This window comes from Narcine bancroftii, chromosome 1 (genome assembly GCF_036971445.1).
Source record: "Narcine bancroftii isolate sNarBan1 chromosome 1, sNarBan1.hap1, whole genome shotgun sequence".
NCBI classification, from domain to species: domain Eukaryota; kingdom Metazoa; phylum Chordata; class Chondrichthyes; order Torpediniformes; family Narcinidae; genus Narcine; species Narcine bancroftii.
Genome location: NC_091469.1, coordinates 28658970 through 28679567, shown reverse-complemented (window position 1 = coordinate 28679567; position 20598 = coordinate 28658970). Strand labels below are relative to the sequence as shown.

The 20598-nt window shown below is 45.5% G+C and overlaps 1 protein-coding gene across 1 annotated transcript in view; it reads left to right on the top strand.

Moving 5' to 3' along the window:
- Positions 1-20598, top strand: part of susd1 (sushi domain containing 1) — a 145210-nt gene that overhangs the window by 62394 nt on the left and 62218 nt on the right. The window contains exons 8-14 of the mRNA XM_069920113.1: positions 2467-2646; positions 6799-6978; positions 9235-9414; positions 16149-16328; positions 16961-17140; positions 17796-17975; positions 18608-18787. Coding sequence (XP_069776214.1) covers positions 2467-2646; positions 6799-6978; positions 9235-9414; positions 16149-16328; positions 16961-17140; positions 17796-17975; positions 18608-18787 — 1260 coding nt within the window. The remainder of the gene's footprint in view (positions 1-2466; positions 2647-6798; positions 6979-9234; positions 9415-16148; positions 16329-16960; positions 17141-17795; positions 17976-18607; positions 18788-20598) is intronic.

Sequence of the window (20598 nt, the reverse complement as noted above, 5' to 3'; positions counted from 1 at the left end):
TCAAACTGGGAGCTATGATCCTCTCTGCCTGGAGTCGCTGTACTTTGGACTTTATAAATGTCCGATCCTCGGCGCTATAGTGCTTGCTTTTCGTCATGATGGGCCTGCAGTCCGGGGTTAGATTCTCAAATAATGATGGAGGGGGTATGCAGAGGGTGAAGAAGTCAGGAGGGGGTTGTGAGTCAGGGTTTGTATACTGTTATGGGTGGTTGAGGTCCTCTGAACACCATCGTCATGCTCCTAAACTGGCTCTCGAAGTCAAGGCCCAGGAGTATCAGTGCACAGAGGTGTGGCAATATAAGCAAATGAAAGTTATCATAGCATTCACCCCCCCCCCCCCCAACGTTAACGATGCTACACTGGATCTCTGTGGATTGGTCCTTTGTGGTCATAGAGATGGTGCCATTCGTGGGTCTGACAGAGAGAGTGCGTTTCTGGGCAATATCTGGGTCAATAAAGCTCTCTGTGCTCGTACTGTCAAACAGACAGTCTGTTCTTTTCTCGTTTACCTCGATCTCCATCATCGAGTGGGTGATCGGATAAGGGCTGCCCTGGTTCAGAGTTACAGAGGCCTGGAGCAGGTTGTTGTCGTCACTGTTGGAGTGGAGGCCCAACCGGTAAGATATCAGCCTCCATGTGGATCATACTGTCGCATTGGAGGAAAAAGAGGAAGTGATGTCATCTGGGTGGCGGAAGGTTGAGGTGATGTCATCCAGGAAGGTGGAGGAGGTGCTAAGATAGGTAAGATGATGACTCCCGAGTCACACACACAGTCGAGCTGTTCGGGGCTGGACATGATGTCAGTGCCATGCTACTTGCTCGGGAGGTTTTGGACTTACAGACATTCTGGTGATGTCCCTTTTTCCTGCAAATTGAACAGATCACCTCCAAGTCATTGGGGGTGCTTTTGCTAGCCACAGAAGTGGCACCAGTGGTGGGGTCATGGCTTGCTATTGCGGAGGCCATCTGATGCCAGATCCCAAAATGGTGGGACCCACGGTCCACACGTGGAGGCCTTGTTTTTACTGATTTTGTTGGCATTGCGTTGGGCCGAGTCAAGTGTCCTGGCAAGCTGGAAGGCTCTCTTCAGGGGTAGCTTCTCCTCAAGCAGTCGCTGACGAATGTGTAGTCAGACCTCACTCCAGCCACGCAGGTATCTCGGACCAGCTCCTCCACACACTGGGCTACGGGCACAGGGGCTGTAACAGTGCCCCAGCAGTCTCTCCCCAGGTCGTACAGTGCTTGGAGGAACTCATCCATCGACTCATTGGGTTGCTTTCTCCTCGAGGCCAGCTGGTACCATGAGTACACTTTGTTCACCCAGGATTGGTAGAGGTTGTGGAGTTCAGCCATGACCTCTGGGTAGGTCGTGCATTCCAGATTGCTAGGTACACTCAGTGACCCACTCTAGCTTGCAGGACCTTGAGTTTCTTCTTGTCAGAATCCATCAGGCCCACTGCGAACTCTAGAAAGTTTGCGAAGCAGGCGAACCACTGCTTATACCATTCAGCAGTTCCAGGCGTCTATGGATCTATTTCGAGGGGGTCGGATCTCAGCAGCTTGTCGATCCAGTGTGGAATGGAAAGTTAATGTGTATTAAATTTATACGTATTATCAATCACTCCAAAGGCTGAGTGAGGAACAATAGGCTTTATTACACATTAGATTTCAGCTGGCCCAACTCCATGTGCTCGACTGAATGGAAGGGGGAAGGGGGGTCGACCTTTATGGCCAAGCCATGGGAGGAGTGGTTGCATGGGGTCGAATCATCAGTGGGGGGCCAGCCACTTATACACAGAGCGACAACAGTATATACATATTACCACAATATGACAACAAACTCTCATCACATCATATCTCAACATCATTCTCCTCTGTCCACGATCTTCCCTGATAAAGGGTCACGACTCAAGTCATTGACAGTTTCTCCCATTAATGCTGCTCGACCAACACAGTTCTTCCAGCGGATTGTTTTTGTGGTCTCAGATCTCAGCATCTGCAGTCTCTTGTATTTACACTTTTATTTTAATGTTTTGCATGTTACATGGTGATTTCAATAAACTTTTTTCTCAATCTGGTGAGTCTGAAGCGTGTGGGAGATGTGGACAAGTGCTCCAGACCCCAGATGGGCTGCAACTTTACCCACAGTCCAGCCCTGCTGGGATCAGGGCATCAACTGTGGTTAGGCTGCAACTCTGGCTCACAGACCCTAATGCAGCATCACTCCAGATGTCTGGTTCTGGCTACGAACTGTACGTGCACTCTGGTTCCTCAATTCCTGTTCTGAATTAACGAGTGGGCTGTATGCTGAACCAACAGGTTTTCCAAATGATCGGATGGTGGATTATTGTTGTTTTACAGCAATGGACACATTATAACCATAACTGCAAAGTTAGGACCAAGAAGACACATTTAACATTTAACTTCAGAGACCAAAGTAGTCTTTTGCAATTTGTGTCTCCTCAGCTGTTGACTGCGGCTCACCCCCAGAGTTATGGAACGCTACGCGAGACCTACTAAAAGCCACGAACTATGGCAGTGTGGTGGAGTACCAGTGTCTGACTGGCCATGTATATGTGAGGGGAAACGGCTCATCAGTCTGCTCTGCCCAGGGTCAGTGGGAAGGACCAGACCTGGTGTGTGAAGGTCAGTCCTCAGAAACATTGCTTGATGACACTCTATCTGAGACAACAGATAAAGATTCCAGAATAGATTCTACATATCCACATCTTTATCCTCTCTTCTGACTTTATTTCCAATTAAGAGATAAATTACAAATAAAACTCCACCATAATACTTCATTTTAGAAGAAAGCTTGAATAGCAAGAGCGAGAGAAACAAAGCCACACTCAGTTTACCTCTCCCTACTCCCTACAAGAAGTACCAGGGCAGCAGGTGGATGTGAGCACCACCAGTTACATGTTCCTCTAAACCCCAGACGGTACTGAGTTGGAAATATAATCCTGGTCCCTCATAATTAACTGGATCTCAATCCTGTAACTCCTTCCCAAACAGTGATGTGGAGGTACCTTCACCAGAAGAACTGCAGTGGTTCACTACAACCTGTGCGAGAGCAATGGTTGATGGGCTATAAATGCTGGCCTTGCCATCAAAACTGTCATCATCAGAAAGGATTACATAACACCAAAGTACTTATACAATCTCAGCAACTTGCAAATGCCTTTATAGATAACTGAATGGATTTGCAGTGCAGTTGTTTGGGAATGTAAAAAATGTAAAAGCCAATTTATACACATTAAGATACAGTGTAGAAATAATGGATGAATTTATGTTTGTGATAATTACGGGATGAATATTAATCCAGAAGATTGTTCTTCAGAATAATCCTGAAAGTCCTTTCATGTTGCCTGAGAGTGCAGACAATTTATTGTTTCCAACAAAAGGCTATATCATCAATAGTACCACTATTTGTACTGCAAACAATTTTATCCTGAGAATAGTAAAACTCCAATAATCTGGCATCTCTGGTATAATGGTAGTGACAGACTATTGAACGTTAATCTTATTAGTTCTCCAACACACATGTAGTTTCTTTACTTGTCATATTCCAGGACTTTGTTCCCTTTGTTCTTGCTCATAATCTCTCTTTATCTCTATCTCTCCGTTTCCCCACCCCACCCCCTCATCTATCTGGCATCCTTCACCCCTCCTTGATTGACTAATCAGTGACTGGCTCCTATCTGACCCCTCCCGCCTTATACTGGCTGTCTGCTTCTGGACAGTATACGCACTGGTGGCATCACAGATTGGTTTGGAAACTTGGATGCCCAGGAACGCAAAAAGGCTGTAGAAGATTGCAAACCTAGCCAAGCTCATCATGGGCACTGACCTCTGGTCCTTGATGATATCGATGTGAGGTACTACCTTAAGATGGTAGCCACCATCAGAAAGGATCCCCATCACCCTGGTCACAATCTCTTCTCACTACAACCTTCAGGCAGCAGAACATAAGCCTGATGTTTAGCACTTTTGGTTTCAAAAACTATTTTTATTCCAACAGCTATCAGGCTGATGAAACCCACACCCGCCCCCCCCCCCCCTCCATTACCTTATCACTAATTAATCTGGCTGCCATCCGTGCGGTACCGGATGTAAACAGCGTCTTCATTTTTGGGGTCTTTCATGGCTTGGTTCAGCATCATGCTGAAGAAGATTGAAAAGAGGGTTGGTGCGAGAACACAGCCTTGCTTCACGCCATTGTTAATGGAGAAGGGTTCAGAGAGCTCATTGCTGTATCTGACCCGACCTTGTTGGTTTTCGTGCAGTTGGATAATCATGTTGAGGAACTTTGGGGGACATCCGATGCGCTCTAGTATTTGCCAAAGCCCTTTCCTGCTCACGGTGTCGAAGGCTTTGGTGAGGTCAACAAAGGTGATGTAGAGTCCTTTGTTTTGTTCTCTGCACTTTTCTTGGAGCTGTCTGAGGGCAAAGACCATGTCAGTGGTTCCTCTGTTTGCGCGAAAGCCGCACTGTGATTCTGGGAGAATATTCTCGGCGACACTAGGTATTATTCTATTTAGTAGAATCCTAGCGAAGATTTTGCCTGCAATGGAGAGCAACGTGATTCCCCTGTAGTTTGAGCAGTCTGATTTCTTGCCTTTGTTTTTGTACAGGGTGATGATGGTGGCATCACGAAGATCCTGAGGCAGTTTACCTTGGTCCCAACAAAGCTTTCAAAACTCATGCAGTTTGGCATGCAGAGTTTTGCCGCCAGCCTTCCAGACTTCTGGGGGGATTCCATCCATACCTGCTGCTTTGCCACTTTTCAGTTGTTCGATTGCCTTATATGTCTCATCCAGGGTGGGAACCTCATCCAGCTCTAGCCTTAGGGGCTGTTGAGGGAGCTGGATCTGAGGCGCCTGCAAGCTCACACCAAGACACAAGAGAAACTTGTCCGTGAACTACTCTTTGCAGATGATGCCGTTTTAGTTGCCCATTCAGAGCCAGCTCTTTAGCGCTTGACGTCCTGCTTTGCGGAAACTGCCAAAATGTTTGGCCTGGAAGTCAGCCTGAAGAAAACTGAGGTCCTCCATCAGCCAGCTCCCCACCATGACTACCAGCCCCCCAACATCTCCATCGGGCACACAAAACTCAAAACGGTCAACCAGTTTACCTATCTCGGCTGCACCATTTCATCAGATGCAAGGATCGACAATGAGATAGACAACAGACTCGCCAAGGCAAATAGCGCCTTTGGAAGACTACACAAAAGAGTCTGGAAAAACAACCAACTGAAAAACCTCACAAAGATAAGCGTATACAGAGCCGTTGTCATACCCACACTCCTGTTCGGCTCCGAATCATGGGTCCTCTACCGGCACCACCTACGGCTCCTAGAACGCTTCCACCAGCGTTGTCTCCGCTCCATCCTCAACATCCATTGGAGCGCTCACACCCCTAACGTCGAGGTACTCGAGATGGCAGAGGTCGACAGCATCGAGTCCACGCTGCTGAAGATCCAGCTGCGCTGGATGGGTCACGTCTCCAGAATGGAGGACCATCGCCTTCCCAAGATCGTATTATATGGTGAGCTCTCCACTGGCCACCGAGACAGAGGTGCACCAAAGAAAAGGTACAAGGACTGCCTAAAGAAATCTCTTGGTGCCTGCCACATTGACCACCGCCAGTGGGCTGATAACGCCTCAAACCGTGCATCTTGGTGCCTCACAGTTTGGCGGGCCGCAGCCTCCTTTGAAGAAGACCACAGAGCCCACCTCACTGACAAAAGGCAAAGGAGGAAAAACCCAACACCCAACCCCAACCAACCAATTTTCCCTTGCAACAGCTGCAATCGTGTCTGCCTGTCCCGCATCGGACTGGTCAGCCACAAACGAGCCTGCAGCTGACGTGGACTTTTTACCCCCTCCATAAATCTTCGTCCGCGAAGCCAAGCCAAAGAAGAAATTAATCTGGCACTATTCAAGTATCACTATTTTGCACTCGTGCAACTGTGAATCATTTATTTATCCACTCCTTTATATTTAGATCTAAGTTTTGCCTCGTAGCATGCTGTGGTAATTTTATCTGGATCATCATTGGTGTATTGTGCAACACGTTATAATTTTAGGGCATCCGCACCTTGTACCTGTGTGTCTGACCACAAATTCTCATTACATCATATCATATAATCATTCTCCTCTGTCCATGATCTGCCCTGATAGAGTCTCCACTCAAGATATTGACAGTTTCTCCTATTGATGCTGCTCGGCCAACAGATTGTTTCTGTTCTCTTGGATCTCAGCATCTACAGTTTCTTGTATTTACACTTTTACTTCAATGTTTTGCACTTTACATAGTGATGTAATAACTTATCAGTGAATCTGGTGTTTAAAGGGTTTGGAGAAATATGGATGTGTTCCAGAGCCCAGCGGGAGCTACAAAATCACCTATAGTCCAGCCCTGTGGTGATTGGGACATAAAATATGCTTGAGCTTTAACTCCGGCTTACAGTCTAGAGCCCAGCTCAGCCTCATTCCAGATGGTTGGCTCTGGCTACCAACTGAGCTTGCACCTGGGCTCCTCAATACCTGTTCCGAATTAAGGAGTGGCCTGGACGTTGAACTGGTGGTGTGATGGAATATTTGGAAATGTTTTTGGGTGATAAATTGGTAAAATTAGAGTAGGTTACATACATTTCCAAATGATCGGGTGGTGGATTATTAGTGTTTTACAGCAATGAACATTATAAACTTAACTGCCAAAGTTAGGGGCAAGAAGACAGATTTTAAATTGAGTCTTAGAGACCAAAGTAGACTTTTGCAATTTGTGTCTCCTCAGCTGTTGACTGCGGTTCACCCCCAGAGTTATGGAACGCTACGCGAGACCTACTAAAAGCCACGAACTATGGCAGTGTGGTGGAGTACCAGTGTCTGACTGGCCACGTACATGTGAGGGGAAACAGCACATCAGTCTGCTCTGCCCAGGGTCAGTGGGAAGGACCAGATCTGGTGTGTGAAGGTCAGTCCCCCTAAACATTGCTGGATGGCATTCTAACTGAGACAACAGATGAACACTCAAGCAACGAATTCTCATCTCTACATCTTTATCCTCTCTTCTGACTTTATTTCCACTTAAGAGGTAAATTCCAAATAAAACTCCATATTAATTCTTCATTTTAGAAACATGATTAAATTGCAACAGCTGGAGAAACAAAGCCACACTCATCTTCCCAACCCAAGACTTCTGCCTCCAAAAAGTACCAGGTCACCAGGTGTATGGGAACACCATAAATCCCTCTAAACTCCACTCTGCACTGAGTTGAAAATATAATCCTGATCTCTCATCATTAACTGGAAATCATTCCTGGAACTCATTCCCAAATAGTGCTGTGGAGGTACCTTCATGAGAAGAATTCCAATGATTCACTACAACCTTTGTGAAAACAATGAGTGATGGGGAATATATACTGGCTTTGCTGTCAATGCCCACATCCTCAGAAATGAATAAATAACACCAAGTCCCTTATAATTTCCCAGAATTTTGTAGAGACCTTTATAGGCAACAAAATGGTTTTAGAGTGGAATTGTTTGAGAATGTTTATTAAAAAAAAAGCATCAGCCGATTTATATACAGCAAGATCCCACAACAGTGTAGAAATAATGGATGAATTTATGTTTGTGATAATTATGGGATAAATATTCATCCAGAAGATTGTTCTTCAGAATAATTCTGAAAGTCCTTTCATGTTGCTTGAGAGTGCAGACAATTTTTTGTTTCCACATCGATAATCTCGCTATTTGTACTGCAAACAATATTATCCCGAGCATGGTAAAACTCCAATAATCTGACATCCCTGATATAATGGTAGTGACAGTCTAGCAGTCTTTCCAGTCTATTGAATGTTACTCCTATTAATATACCAATAGACATTAGGTTTCTTGTCAGATTCTAGCACTGATACACTTGTTCTTGCTCATAATCTCTCTTTATCTCTATCTTTCCATCTACGCACTTTCCCACCTCCCATAATATATCTGGCATCCTTCACCCCTCCTTGGTTGACTGATCTGTGACTGGCTCCTATCTGAACCCTCCCACTCTTATACTGGCTATCTATCTCTGGACAATATACGGACTGGTGGCTATCACAGACTTGTTTAGAAACTTGAGTGTCCAGGAGTATACAAGGAACCTAGATAAGTTCATCACAGCTACTGACTTCAGGTCCTTGATGATATCGATGTGAGGTACTACCTTAAGATGGTAGCCACCATCAGAAAGGATCCCCATCACCCTGGTCACAATCTCTTCTCACTACAACCTTCAGGCAGCAGAACAGAAGCTTGACGTCTAGCACCTTTGGGTTCAAAACTGTTTTTGTTCCAACAGCTATCAGGCTGATGAAACCCACACCCCCCACCCCCCATTACCTTATCACTAATTAATCCAACACTATTCAAGTATCACTATTTTGCACTAATGCAACTGTTAATAATTTATGGATTTATCCTTTCATATTTATTATATATTTTTTTCTCATGGCATGTTGTAGTAATTTAGTTTCTACTATTGTTGGTGTTTTGTGTGTAACTATGTTACTGCAGCAAATGATAATTTTCACCCATCTGCACATTGTATTTACATGTATGACAACAAACTCTTGACACATCATGTCTCAACATCTTTCTCCTCTGTCCACGATCTTCCCTGATAAAGGGTCATGACTCAAGACATTGACAGCTGCTTGACCAACACAGTTCTTCCAGCAAATTGTTTTTGTTGTCTCAGATCTCAGCATCTTGTATTTAAACTTTTATTTCAATATTTTGCATGTTACATGGTGATATAATAAACTATTCTGTGAATCTGGTGAGTTTGAAGGGTGTAGGAGATATGGACAAGTGCTCCAGACCCCAGATGGGCTGCAACTTTACCCACAGTCCAGCCCTGTTGGGATCAGGGAATCAATTGTGGTTGGGCTGTAACTCTAGCTCACACCCCCCCCCCCCCCACCGCCCCAGCAAACCCTCACTCCAAACATCTGGCTCTGGCTACGAACAGCGCTTGCACTCTTGCTCCTCAATTTCCACTTTGAAATAGTGAGTGTGCTGGATGCTGAACCTGCAGGATTTCCAAATGATCAGATAGTGGATTATTGGTTTTTTACAGCAATGGACACATTATAAACTTAACTGCAAAGTTAGGACCAAGAAGGCAGATTTAAACTTTAACTTCAGAGACCAAAGTAGTCTTTTGCAATTTGTGTCTCCTCAGCTGTTGACTGTGGCTCACCCCCTGAGTTACGGAATGCTATGCGAGACTCACTAAACTTCACGACCTATGGCAGAGTGGTGGAGTACCAATGTCTGACTGGCCACGTACGTGTGAGGGGAAACAGCACATCAATCTGCTCTGCCCAGGGTCAGTGGGAAAGACCAGTCCTGGTGTGTGAAGGTTAGTTTCCCAAAACATTGCTGGATGACACTCTAACTGATTCAACATAGATTCTGCATATCCACATCTTTATCCTCTCTTCTGACTTTATTTCCAATTAAAAGATAAATTGCAAATAAAACTCCCCCATAATATTTCATTTTAGAAGAAAGATTGAATAGCAAGAGCGAGAGAAACAAAGCCACACTCAGTTTACCTCTCTCTACTCCCTACAAGAAGTACCAGGGCAGCAGGTGGATGTGAGCACCACCAGTTACAAGTTCCTCTAAACCCCAGACGGTACTGAGTTGGAAATATAATCCTGGTCCCTCATAATTAACTGGATCTCAATCCTGTAACTCCTTCCCAAACAGTGCTGTGGAGGTACCTTCACCAGAAGAACTGCAGTGGTTCACTACAACCTGTGCGAGAGCAATGGTTGATGGGCTATAAATGCTGGCCTTGCCATCAAAACTGTCATCATCAGAAAGGATTACATAACACCAAAGTACTTATACAATCTCAGCAACTTGCAAATGCCTTTATAGATAACTGAATGGATTTGCAGTGCAGTTGTTTGGGAATGTAAAAAATGTAAAAGCCAATATATACATATCAAAATACAGTGTAGAAATAATGGATGAATTTATGTTTGTGATAATTACGGGATGAATATTAATCCAGAAGATTGTTCTTCAGAATAATCCTGAAAGTCCTTTCATGTTGCCTGAGAGTGCAGACAATTTATTGTTTCCATCAAAAGGCTATATCATCAATAGTACCACTATTTGTACTGCAAACAATTTTATCCTGAGAATAGTAAAACTCCAATAATCTGGCATCTCCGGTATAATGGTAGTGACAGACTACTGAATGTTAATCTTATTAGTTCTCCAACACACATGTAGTTTCTTTTTACTTGTCATATTCCAGGACTTTGTTCCCTTTGTTCTTGCTCATAATCTCTCTTTATCTCTATCTCTCCGTTTCCCCACCCCACCCCCTCATCTATCTGGCATCCTTCACCCCTCCTTGATTGACTAATCAGTGACTGGCTCCTATCTGACCCCTCCCGCCCTTATACTGGCTGTCTGCTTCTGGACAGTATACGCACTGGTGGCATCACAGATTGGTTTGGAAACTTGGATGCCCAGGAATGCAAAAAGGCTGTAGAAGATTGCAAACCTAGCCAAGCTCATCATGGGCACTGACCTCTGGTCCTTGATGATATCGATGTGAGGTACTACCTTAAGATGGTAGCCACCATCAGAAAGGATCCCCATCACCCTGGTCACAATGTCTTCTCACTACAACCTTCAGGCAGCAGTACAGAAGCCTGACGTTTAGCACTTTTGGGTTCAAAAACTATTTTTCTTCCAACAGCTGATGAAACCCACACCCGCCCCCCCTCCATTACCTTATCACTAATTAATCTGGCACTATTCAAGTATCACTATTTTGCACTTGTGCAACTGTGAATCATTTATTTATCCACTCCTTTATATTTAGATCTAATTTTTGCCTCGTAGCATGCTGTGGTAATTTTATCTGGATCATCATTGGTGTACTGTGCAACACGTTATAATTTTAGGGCATCCGCACCTTGTACCTGTGTGTCTGACCACAAATTCTCATTACATCATATCATATAATCATTCTCCTCTGTCCATGATCTGCCCTGATAGAGTCTCCACTCAAGATATTGACAGTTTCTCCTATTGATGCTGCTCGGCCAACAGATTGTTTCTGTTCTCTTGGATCTCAGCATCTACAGTTTCTTGTATTTACACTTTTACTTCAATGTTTTGCACTTTACATAGTGATGTAATAACTTATCAGTGAATCTGGTGTTTAAAGGGTTTGAAGAAATATGGATGTGTTCCAGAGCCCAGCGGGAGCTACAAAATCACCTATAGTCCAGCCCTGTGGTGATTGGGACATAAAATATGCTTGAGCTTTAACTCCGGCTTACAGTCTAGAGCCCAGCCCAGCCTCATTCCAGATGGTTGGCTCTGGCTACCAACTGTGCTTGCACCTGGGCTCCTCAATACCTGTTCCGAATTAAGGAGTGGCCTGGACGTTGAACTGGTGGTGTGATGGAATATTTGGAAATGTTTTTGGGTGATAAATTGGTAGGCAGCGTGGGACATCCCCACACTGATCCCATTGCCCTGTGCTTTCCCCAGAGCTCTGTATCAGTCCCCACACCGTGGGGCAGCCGGCGTGGGCTGTCCCAGCTCTGACAGCCCAAAGGGACAGGAGCCGGAGTGCGCTCCAAGACGCCTCCCATGAAGCTATCCCTTTCAGATGGACAGCGCTGCGCTTTCAGTGCTGCCACCTGAATGACCATTCCATAGGTCTGAATCCGCTTCTTCAGGTGCATTCTTGGCAGAGAATGAACCTGAAGAAACCTATAGTTTCTTGTCAGATTCCAGGACTGATACCCTTTGTTCTTGCTCATAATCTCTCTTTATCTCTATCTTTCTATCTGCCCCCTCTATTTTCCCACCCCACCCCCCATCTATCTGGCATCCTTCATCCCTCCTTGGTTGACTAATCAGTGAGTGGTTCCTATCTGACCCCTCCCACCCTTATACTGGCTATCTCCTTCTGGACAGTATACGCACTGGTGGCATCACAGATTGGTTTGGAAACTTGGATATCCAGGAACACTAAAAGGCTGTAGAACGTTGCAAACCTAGCCAAGCTCATCATGGGCACTGACCTCAGGTCTATGTGAGATGCTACCTTAAGATGGCAGCCAGCATGACAGAGAGAGAGAGAGAGATTGATTACTCACAAGTCCAGGCGTACTGTTGATATCCGCACCCTCTGGGAACTCCTGGGGGGGTGTGTGGTTTGGGCTGGCAGAGGCGGTCGTTCGGCCAGCTGTTGTTGGTATACTGGGTGGGTTGGGTGTCCCTAGGGGCGTGGCATTCATCCCCCGCATTGCGGTTGAGGTGGGTGTGGGTGCTTGGAGGGGTGCCGATGGTAAGTTGATTGGGTCAGGCTGGGATTCTTCTGGTTCTTCCTCTTCTTCGGCCGGTTCTTCTTTGGCTGGCACCAGGTCCCTCATGGAGACAGAGTGCTCCCTCTCATCAGGTAACATCACAAATGCATAGTTCTGGTTCGAAAGATCAGCTCTCCCCTCTCGATCTTATGCATTTGGCCATATTTCTTGATCAGCATCGGGCCCGGTGAGATCATCCAACATGTCACCTCCAAGCTCGGGGTCGATTTCCTTGCAAAAGAGAAATATCTGCCATGTGGGGTCATGTTTGTGGCAGTACACAATAATGAGCATATCGCGTATAATGCCTCAGATAACACTTCCTGCCACCTGGATAACGGGAGGTCCTTTGACTTTAGTATCAGAAGGACCGTCTTCCAAATGGTACTATTCTCTCTCTCTCTCTCTCTCTCTCTCTCTCTCTCTCTCTCTCTCTCTCTCTCTCTCTCTCTCTCTCTCTCTCTCTCTCTCTCTCTCTCTCTCTCTCCCCAGGATCCCGATGGCCAACTCTCAGTTCCTCCGACTCCCGTTTGGAGTCACTAACTGGGTATCACTGTTCCAGAGGGAAATGGACCGACTGGTGGACAACTACCACCTGGAGGCTGTTTTCCCATACCTGGACAATGTTACCATCTGCAGGCACTCGGTGAACCTAAAGAGATTCCTGAAGGCAACCAAAGAATGCAACCTGACATACAACAAAGACAAGTGTGTGTTTGGGGCTAGGAAGCTGGCTTTGTTGGGTTACGTAGTACAGGATGCGGAGGTGGGACCAGATCCAGCTTTTATGCAGGCCTTGATATGCACAAATCGCTCAAAAGATGCCTGGGCTTATTTGCCTATTACGCGCAGTGGATACTCCAGTACGCAGACAGGGCCCATCCACTGATGAGAGCAAAAGAATTCCCCCTGCCCAGTGAGGCAGTCCAGGCATTTAACAACCTGCGTGATCACTTGGCACACTTCACCATGAGGGTTGTAGACGAAACACTCCCCTTTCAGGTGGAGACCGATGCCTCATATATAGCCATAGCAGCCACCCTGAACCAGGAAAGACGCCCGGTGGCTTTCTTTTCTCGAACGCTGCAGGGCTCAGAAACCATGCACTCAGCAGTAGAGAAAGAGGCCCAGGCCATAGTGGAGGCAGTAAGGCACTGGAGGCACTACCTGGCGGGCAGTCGCTTTACACTGGTCACAGGCCAACAGTCGGTAGCTTTCATGTTTGACAACCAGAACAGGGGGAAAATTAAGAATGATAAAATCTTACGTTGGAGGATCAAACTGTCTACTTACTCATATGACATCCGATACCGCCCCGGTATGTTCAATGAACCCCCGGACACGCTGTCCAGGGGTGCTTGCATGGCCACTTATCACATGTCCCAGTTGCAGAACATCCACAGCAAGCTGGGGCACCCTGGAGTGACCAGGATGTTCCATTTCATTAAGACCGCCAACCTGCCGTTTTCGGCAGAAGAGGTAAGGATTACTACAAGGAGTTGTTGTATATGTGCGGAGTACAAACCACAGTTCTACCGCCCGCTTGAGGCAGCCCTTATCAAATCCACCCGACCATTAGACCGTTTCAGCATCGACTTTAAAGGTCCCCTCCTGTCCACCAATAACAACTGTGATAGATGAGTTCTCCCATTTCCCCTTCGCCATCCGCTATGCAGATGTGTCCACGGCAGCAGTAATTAAGTGCCTGAAACCCATCTTCAGCCTGTGTGGATAGCCTAACTACATCCACACTGACAGGGGGACAGGCTTCATGAATGCCGAGCTTACGAGAGAGGGGGATTGCTAGCAGCCGCACCACAAGTTATAACCCCCAAGGGAATGGGATAAATTGTGGCAGGCTGCACCAAAGGCAAACACAGACACAATGCCATTTGGAGCAACACAGCCTTATTTCACTCACATAAAGATCTAGTTGGCTGCTGGCTGCTTACAGCAGTGATCCCGGGGAGAGAGAGTGCACACGGTCTGGACCTCAGTTTTATACCATGGGCCCTCCAGGCCCACCTGGTGATCGGATGCCATTAGGCCGGCTGCCGTGTTTCTAGGCCACCTGTTGGCTGAGTGATGTACCGCAGCCTATCATCGTTGTTGGTGTCTCGTGTGTACCTGCTTTGCTGCAGCAAATGACAATTTTATTGCATCTACACCTTGTACTTACATGTATGACAACAAACTCTCATCATATCACATCATCATCTCCGCTGTCCATGATCTGCCCTGATAAAGGGTCTTGACTCAAGATATTGACAGTTTCTCCTGTTGATGCTTCTCAACCAACATATTCTTCCAGCAGATTGTTTTAGTTGTCTCAGCATCTGTAGTCTCTTGTATTTACACTTTTATTTCAATGTTTTGCACATTACATAGTGATATAATAAACTATTCTGTGAATCTGGTGAGTTTGAAGGGTGTGGGAGATATGGACAAGTGTTCCAGACCCCAGATGGGCTACAACTTTACCCACAGTCCAGCCCTGTTGGGATCAGAGAATCAATTGTGGTTGGGCCGTAACTCTAGCTCACAGTCTAGACCACCCCCCCCCCCCCCCCTCAGCAAAGTCTCACTCCAAACGTCTGGATCTGGCTACGAACTGCACTTCCACTCTTGCTCCTCAATTTCCACTCTGAATTAGTGAGTGGGCTGGATGCTGAACCTGCAGGATTTCCAAATGATTAGATTGTGGATTATTGGTGTTTTAAAGCAATGGACACATTATAAACTTAATTGCAAAGTTAGGACCAAAAGGCAGATTTAAAATTTAACTTCAGAGACCAAAGTAGTCTTTTGCAATTTGTGTCTCCTCAGCTGTTGACTGTAGCTTAGCCCCCTGAGTTACAGAACGCTACGCGAGACCCACTAAACTTCACGACCTATGGCAGAGTGGTGGAGTACCAATGTCTGACTGGCCACGTACGTGTGAGGGGAAACGGCACATCAATCTGTTCTGCCCAGGGTCAGTGGGAAAGACCAGTCCTGATGTGTGAAGGTCAGTCCCCAAAATGTTGCTGGATGGCACTCTAACAAAGATAAACATTCCAGCACAGATTCCACATATCCACATCTATAGTCTCTCATCTTACTAATCTTCCACTTGAGATAACTTACATCATATCACATCATCATTCTCCTCTGTCCAAGATCTGCCCTGATAAAGAGTCTCCACTCAAGATATTGACAGTTTCTCCCATTGATGCTGCTCGACCAACACAGTTCTTCCTGCAGATTGTTTTTGTGTCTCAGATCTCAGCGTCTGCATTTTCTTGTATTTACACTTTTACTTCAATGGTTTGCACATAACATAGAGATGTAATAAACTTATCAGTGAATCTGGTAAGTTTGAAGGGCGTGGGAAATATGGACAAGTGCTCCAGACACCAGCTGGAGCTCCAACCTCACCCACAGTCACCCCTGTTGTAATCGGGGCATCAACTATGGTTGGGCTGTAACCCTGGCTCACAGTCTAGACCCCAGCAAAGCCTAACTCCAGATGTCTGGTTCTGGCTACAGACTGTACATGCACTCTGTCTCCTCAATTCCTGTTCCAAATCAAGGAGTGGGTTGCACGTTGAGCTGGTGGGGTTTCCTAATAAACGGAAAGTTGATTATCGGTGTTTTACAGCAATGGACACATTACAAACTTAACTGCAAAGCCAGGTCCAAGAAGACAGATTTAAAATTTAACCTCTGAGACCAAATTAGTCTTTTGCAATTTGTTTTTCCTCAGCTGTTGATTGCGGCTCACCCCCAGAGTTATGGAACGCTACGCGAGACCCACTAAACGTGACGACCTATGGCAGTGTGGTGGAGTACCAGTGTCTGACTGGCCATGTATATGTGAGGGGAAATGGCACATCAGTCTGCTCTGCCCAGGGTCGGTGGGAAGGACCAGACCTGGTGTGTGAAGGTCAGTCCCCAGAAACATCATTTGCTGACACTCTATCTGAGACAACAGACAAAGATTCCAGGATAGATTCTACATATCCACATCTTTATCCTCTCTTCTGACTTTATTTCTGCTTAAGAGATAACTTCCAAATAAAACTCCACAATAATTCATCATTTTAGAAGAAAGCTTGAATAGCAAGAGCTGGAGAAACAAAGCCACACTCAGTTTGCCAACCCATAACCTCTCCCTGCAAGAAGTACCAGTGCAGCAGGTAGATGTGAACACCACCCGTTACAAGTTCCTCTAAATCCCACAGATGGGAAATATAATCTTGGTGCCTCATCATTAAGCTGGATCTCAATGCTGTTCTAAGCACCACTGTGGTTGGGTCATTACTCCGGCTCACAGTCCAGATATCAGTCTCTGGCTGCAAACTGTGCTTGCATTCTTGCTCCTCAGTTCATGTTCTGAATTATCGAGTGGGCTGTATACTGAACCAGCAGGATTTGCAAACAATCACACACTAGATTATTAGTATTTTACAGCAATGGACACAATATAAACTTAACTGCAAAGGAGGGGCCAAGAAGACAGATTTAAAATTTAACCTCAGAGTTGAAAGTAGACTTTTGCAATTTGTATTTCCTCAGCTGTTGACTGCAGCTCACCCCCAGAGTTACGGAATGCTATGCGAGACGCACTAAACATCACGACCTATGGCATAGTGGTGGAGTACCAGTGTCTGACTGGCCATGTATATGTGAGGGGAAATGGCACATCAGTCTGCTCTGCCCAGGGTCAATGGGAAGGACCAGACCTGGTGTGTGAAGGTCAGTCCCCAGAAATATCATTTGCTGACACTCTATCTGGAGACAACAGACAAAGATTCCAGGATAGATTCTACATATCCACATCTTTATCCTCTCTTCTGACTTTATTTCTGCTTAAGAGATAACTTCCAAATAAAACTCCACAATAATTCATCATTTTAGAAGAAAGCTTGAATAGCAAGAGCTGGAGAAACAAAGCCACACTCAGTTTGCCAACCCATAACCTCTCCCTGCAAGAAGTACCAGTGCAGCAGGTAGATGTGAACACCACCCGATACAAGTCCCTCTAAATCCCACAGATGGGAAATATAATCTTGGTGCCTCATCATTAAGCTGGATCTCAGTGCTATTCTAAACACCACTGTGGTTGGGTCATTACTCCGGCTCACAGTCTAGACCCAGCCCAGCCACACTCCAGATGTCAGTCTCTGGCTGCAAACTGTGCTTGCATTCTTGCTCCTCAGTTCATGTTCTGAATTATCGAGTAGGCTGTATACTGAACCAGCAGGATTTGCAAACAATCACACACTAGATTATTAGTATTTTACAGCAATGGACACAATATAAACTTAACTGCAAAGGAAGGGCCAAGAAGACAGATTTAAAATTTAACCTCAGAGTTGAAAGTAGACTTTTGCAATTTGTATTTCCTCAGCTGTTGACTGCGGCTCACCCCCAGAGTTACGGAATGCTATGCGAGACGCACTAAACATCACGACCTATGGCATAGTGGTGGAGTACCAGTGTCTGACTGGCCATGTATATGTGAGGGGAAATGGCACATCAGTCTGCTCTGCCCAGGGTCGGTGGGAAGGACCAGACCTGGTGTGTGAAGGTCAGTCCCCAGAAACATCATTTGCTGACACTCTATCTGAGACAACAGACAAAGATTCCAGGATAGATTCTACATATCCACATCTTTATCCTCTCTTCTGACTTTATTTCTGCTTAAGAGATAACTTCCAAATAAAACTCCACAATAATTCATCATTTTAGAAGAAAGCTTGAATAGCAAGAGCTGGAGAAACAAAGCCACACTCAGTTTGCCAACCCATAACCTCTCCCTGCAAGAAGTACCAGTGCAGCAGGTAGATGTGAACACCACCCGTTACAAGTTCCTCTAAATCCCACAGATGGGAAATATAATCTTGGTGCCTCATCATTAAGCTGGATCTCAATGCTGTTCTAAGCACCACTGTGGTTGGGTCATTACTCCGGCTCACAGTCCAGATGTCAGTCTCTGGCTGCAAACTGTGCTTGCATTCTTGCTCCTCAGTTCATGTTCTGAATTATCGAGTGGGCTGTATACTGAACCAGCAGGATTTGCAAACAATCACACACTAGATTATTAGTATTTTACAGCAATGGACACAATATAAACTTAACTGCAAAGGAGGGGCCAAGAAGACAGATTTAAAATTTAACCTCAGAGTTGAAAGTAGTCTTTTGCAATTTGTATTTCCTCAGCTGTTGACTGCGGCTCACCCCCAGAGTTACGGAATGCTATGCGTGACGCAGTAAACCTCACGACCTATGGCAGTGTTGTGGAGTACCAGTGTCTGATGGGCCACGTACGTGTGAGAGGAAATGGCACATCAGTCTGCTCTGCCCAGGGTCAATGGGAAGGACCAGACCTGGTGTGTGAAGGTCAGTCACCGAGAATATGGCATTCCACCTAACTGACAGGAAAACCTCCCAGGAAACCAAATGATTTTGCTCTCATCGAATTTTGTTCCCACTTGAATCAAACTTCAGTGAAATAAACAAATGCTTATTTTCCTAATTTCGAGGGCAGGTAGGGGAATAAAATAAGATGGTTGAGGAGAGGGATGTAGTTTCATATCCAAGGTTACGTTCATGCCCTCAGCATCTTTCCCAGGCCATTGTGGGCAATGCTGTACTTTTGAAGTCATAGTCTAGGAAACATGGAGCAATGTGATAATGATCTAGGTTCAGTTTTGCAAATATTGATGGAGAGATAAATCTTCATCATATCCTCTCCTCTTCTACTTTGGGATCTTGTATGCCCACGTAGGAGGTGAGACATGGTTTAGCTGATCAACAGGGCACTTCCAGTCATTCGTTCCTCCTTTGCTATCATTCTGTTGAATCATCCTAGGTTTTTCTGATATTTATAACAGCATGTTGAACAACCATAGAGCTTATTAGGTTAAGGTCTGTTCTTTGGGGGATCAATCCCATTCGCCTAAGTCCCCATATAACATTCTTTCTCATACATGCCCAAAAATTCCCATTTGATTTCTTTTGTTGCCATTAAAGAACACTCCAAAACATTTTACAGGAACCAATTCACTTATTAAGGCATTGTTGAGATGTAAGAGGAAACTGAAGGTCCTAAAGTGAAAGCAGCCACTAACAGCGTACCAGGCCAGCCCCAGGATTTGCAAACAAATGCAAATCCTCTGTGGATGCAGCATTAATTGATGTACCGCTGTGCTGACCTGGCTGGTTTTGGTTCACTGGACAGGGATTTGAGACTCAGAGGATGGAAGGCATTGCATTTAGCCACAGCTCATTCAAACTAAATAGAGCAGCATTAAAGGGAATGAAGACGGAAGGGATTCTGGGTGAAGTGTAGAGAGACCAGTGCACAGCCTTTGAAGGTCGCAGAACAAATTGAGAAGGCCAGTTAAAATGTCTTGCTGGTAGAGACATGGAAAGTAGAAGCAGGAATGTTGTGCTGCACATTTGCACTGTGCCAAGACCAATGGGTCTTGGCACCACCCTTCAAGGGTTTGGAGAGAGTTTAGCAGACTTGGGAGTGGTGCAAGGAACTTCTGTTGTGAGGAGAGGGTGGGAGGTCTAGACTCATTCTCCTTTGAGTAGCAAAGGTTAAGTAGAGGTTAAATAGCTGTTTAAAATCATGATGGAGCAAATGTGGATTAGATGTTCTTCTGCCAGGTGAGCACAGATGCAATGTTATCTGTAAAAGAGCCAGATAGAATGTGAGTCATTTTTAAACAGAATGTTTTCAACATTACCTGCAAGTTTGATGAAAGCAAATTCAACTGCTTGTATTCCTCTCACCCCCTTTCTCCCACTTCCTTACCCCCTCTCCCCCTTTCTCACTTTCCCCTCAGCCCCCACCCCATTGTTTCCTCTCCCCCTCACCCCTGTGAGACCATTGTGCTAATCTTTTCTCAAACCATGCTGTCCTTTGGTTACGCATCCAAAGAAATGCTGGCTGATAGTTTAATTGGCCACGGTTAGTTACCCTTAGTGTCGCTGGGGGACAGGAGAATTGATAGGGTAAAGATGGGAGTAGGCTATAGAGTACTTGATGGTCTCTGTGACCTTGGTGGGATGAATGGTTTCTCTTATTCTGTATGACTCAGTGACTCTATGAAGTAAAAATTGGAATTGCTCCCAACATATAAATATTAACTCATAGGTTGGTTGAGTGGCCACCTTCTATGATGAAAGAAAACAAGGTTCCA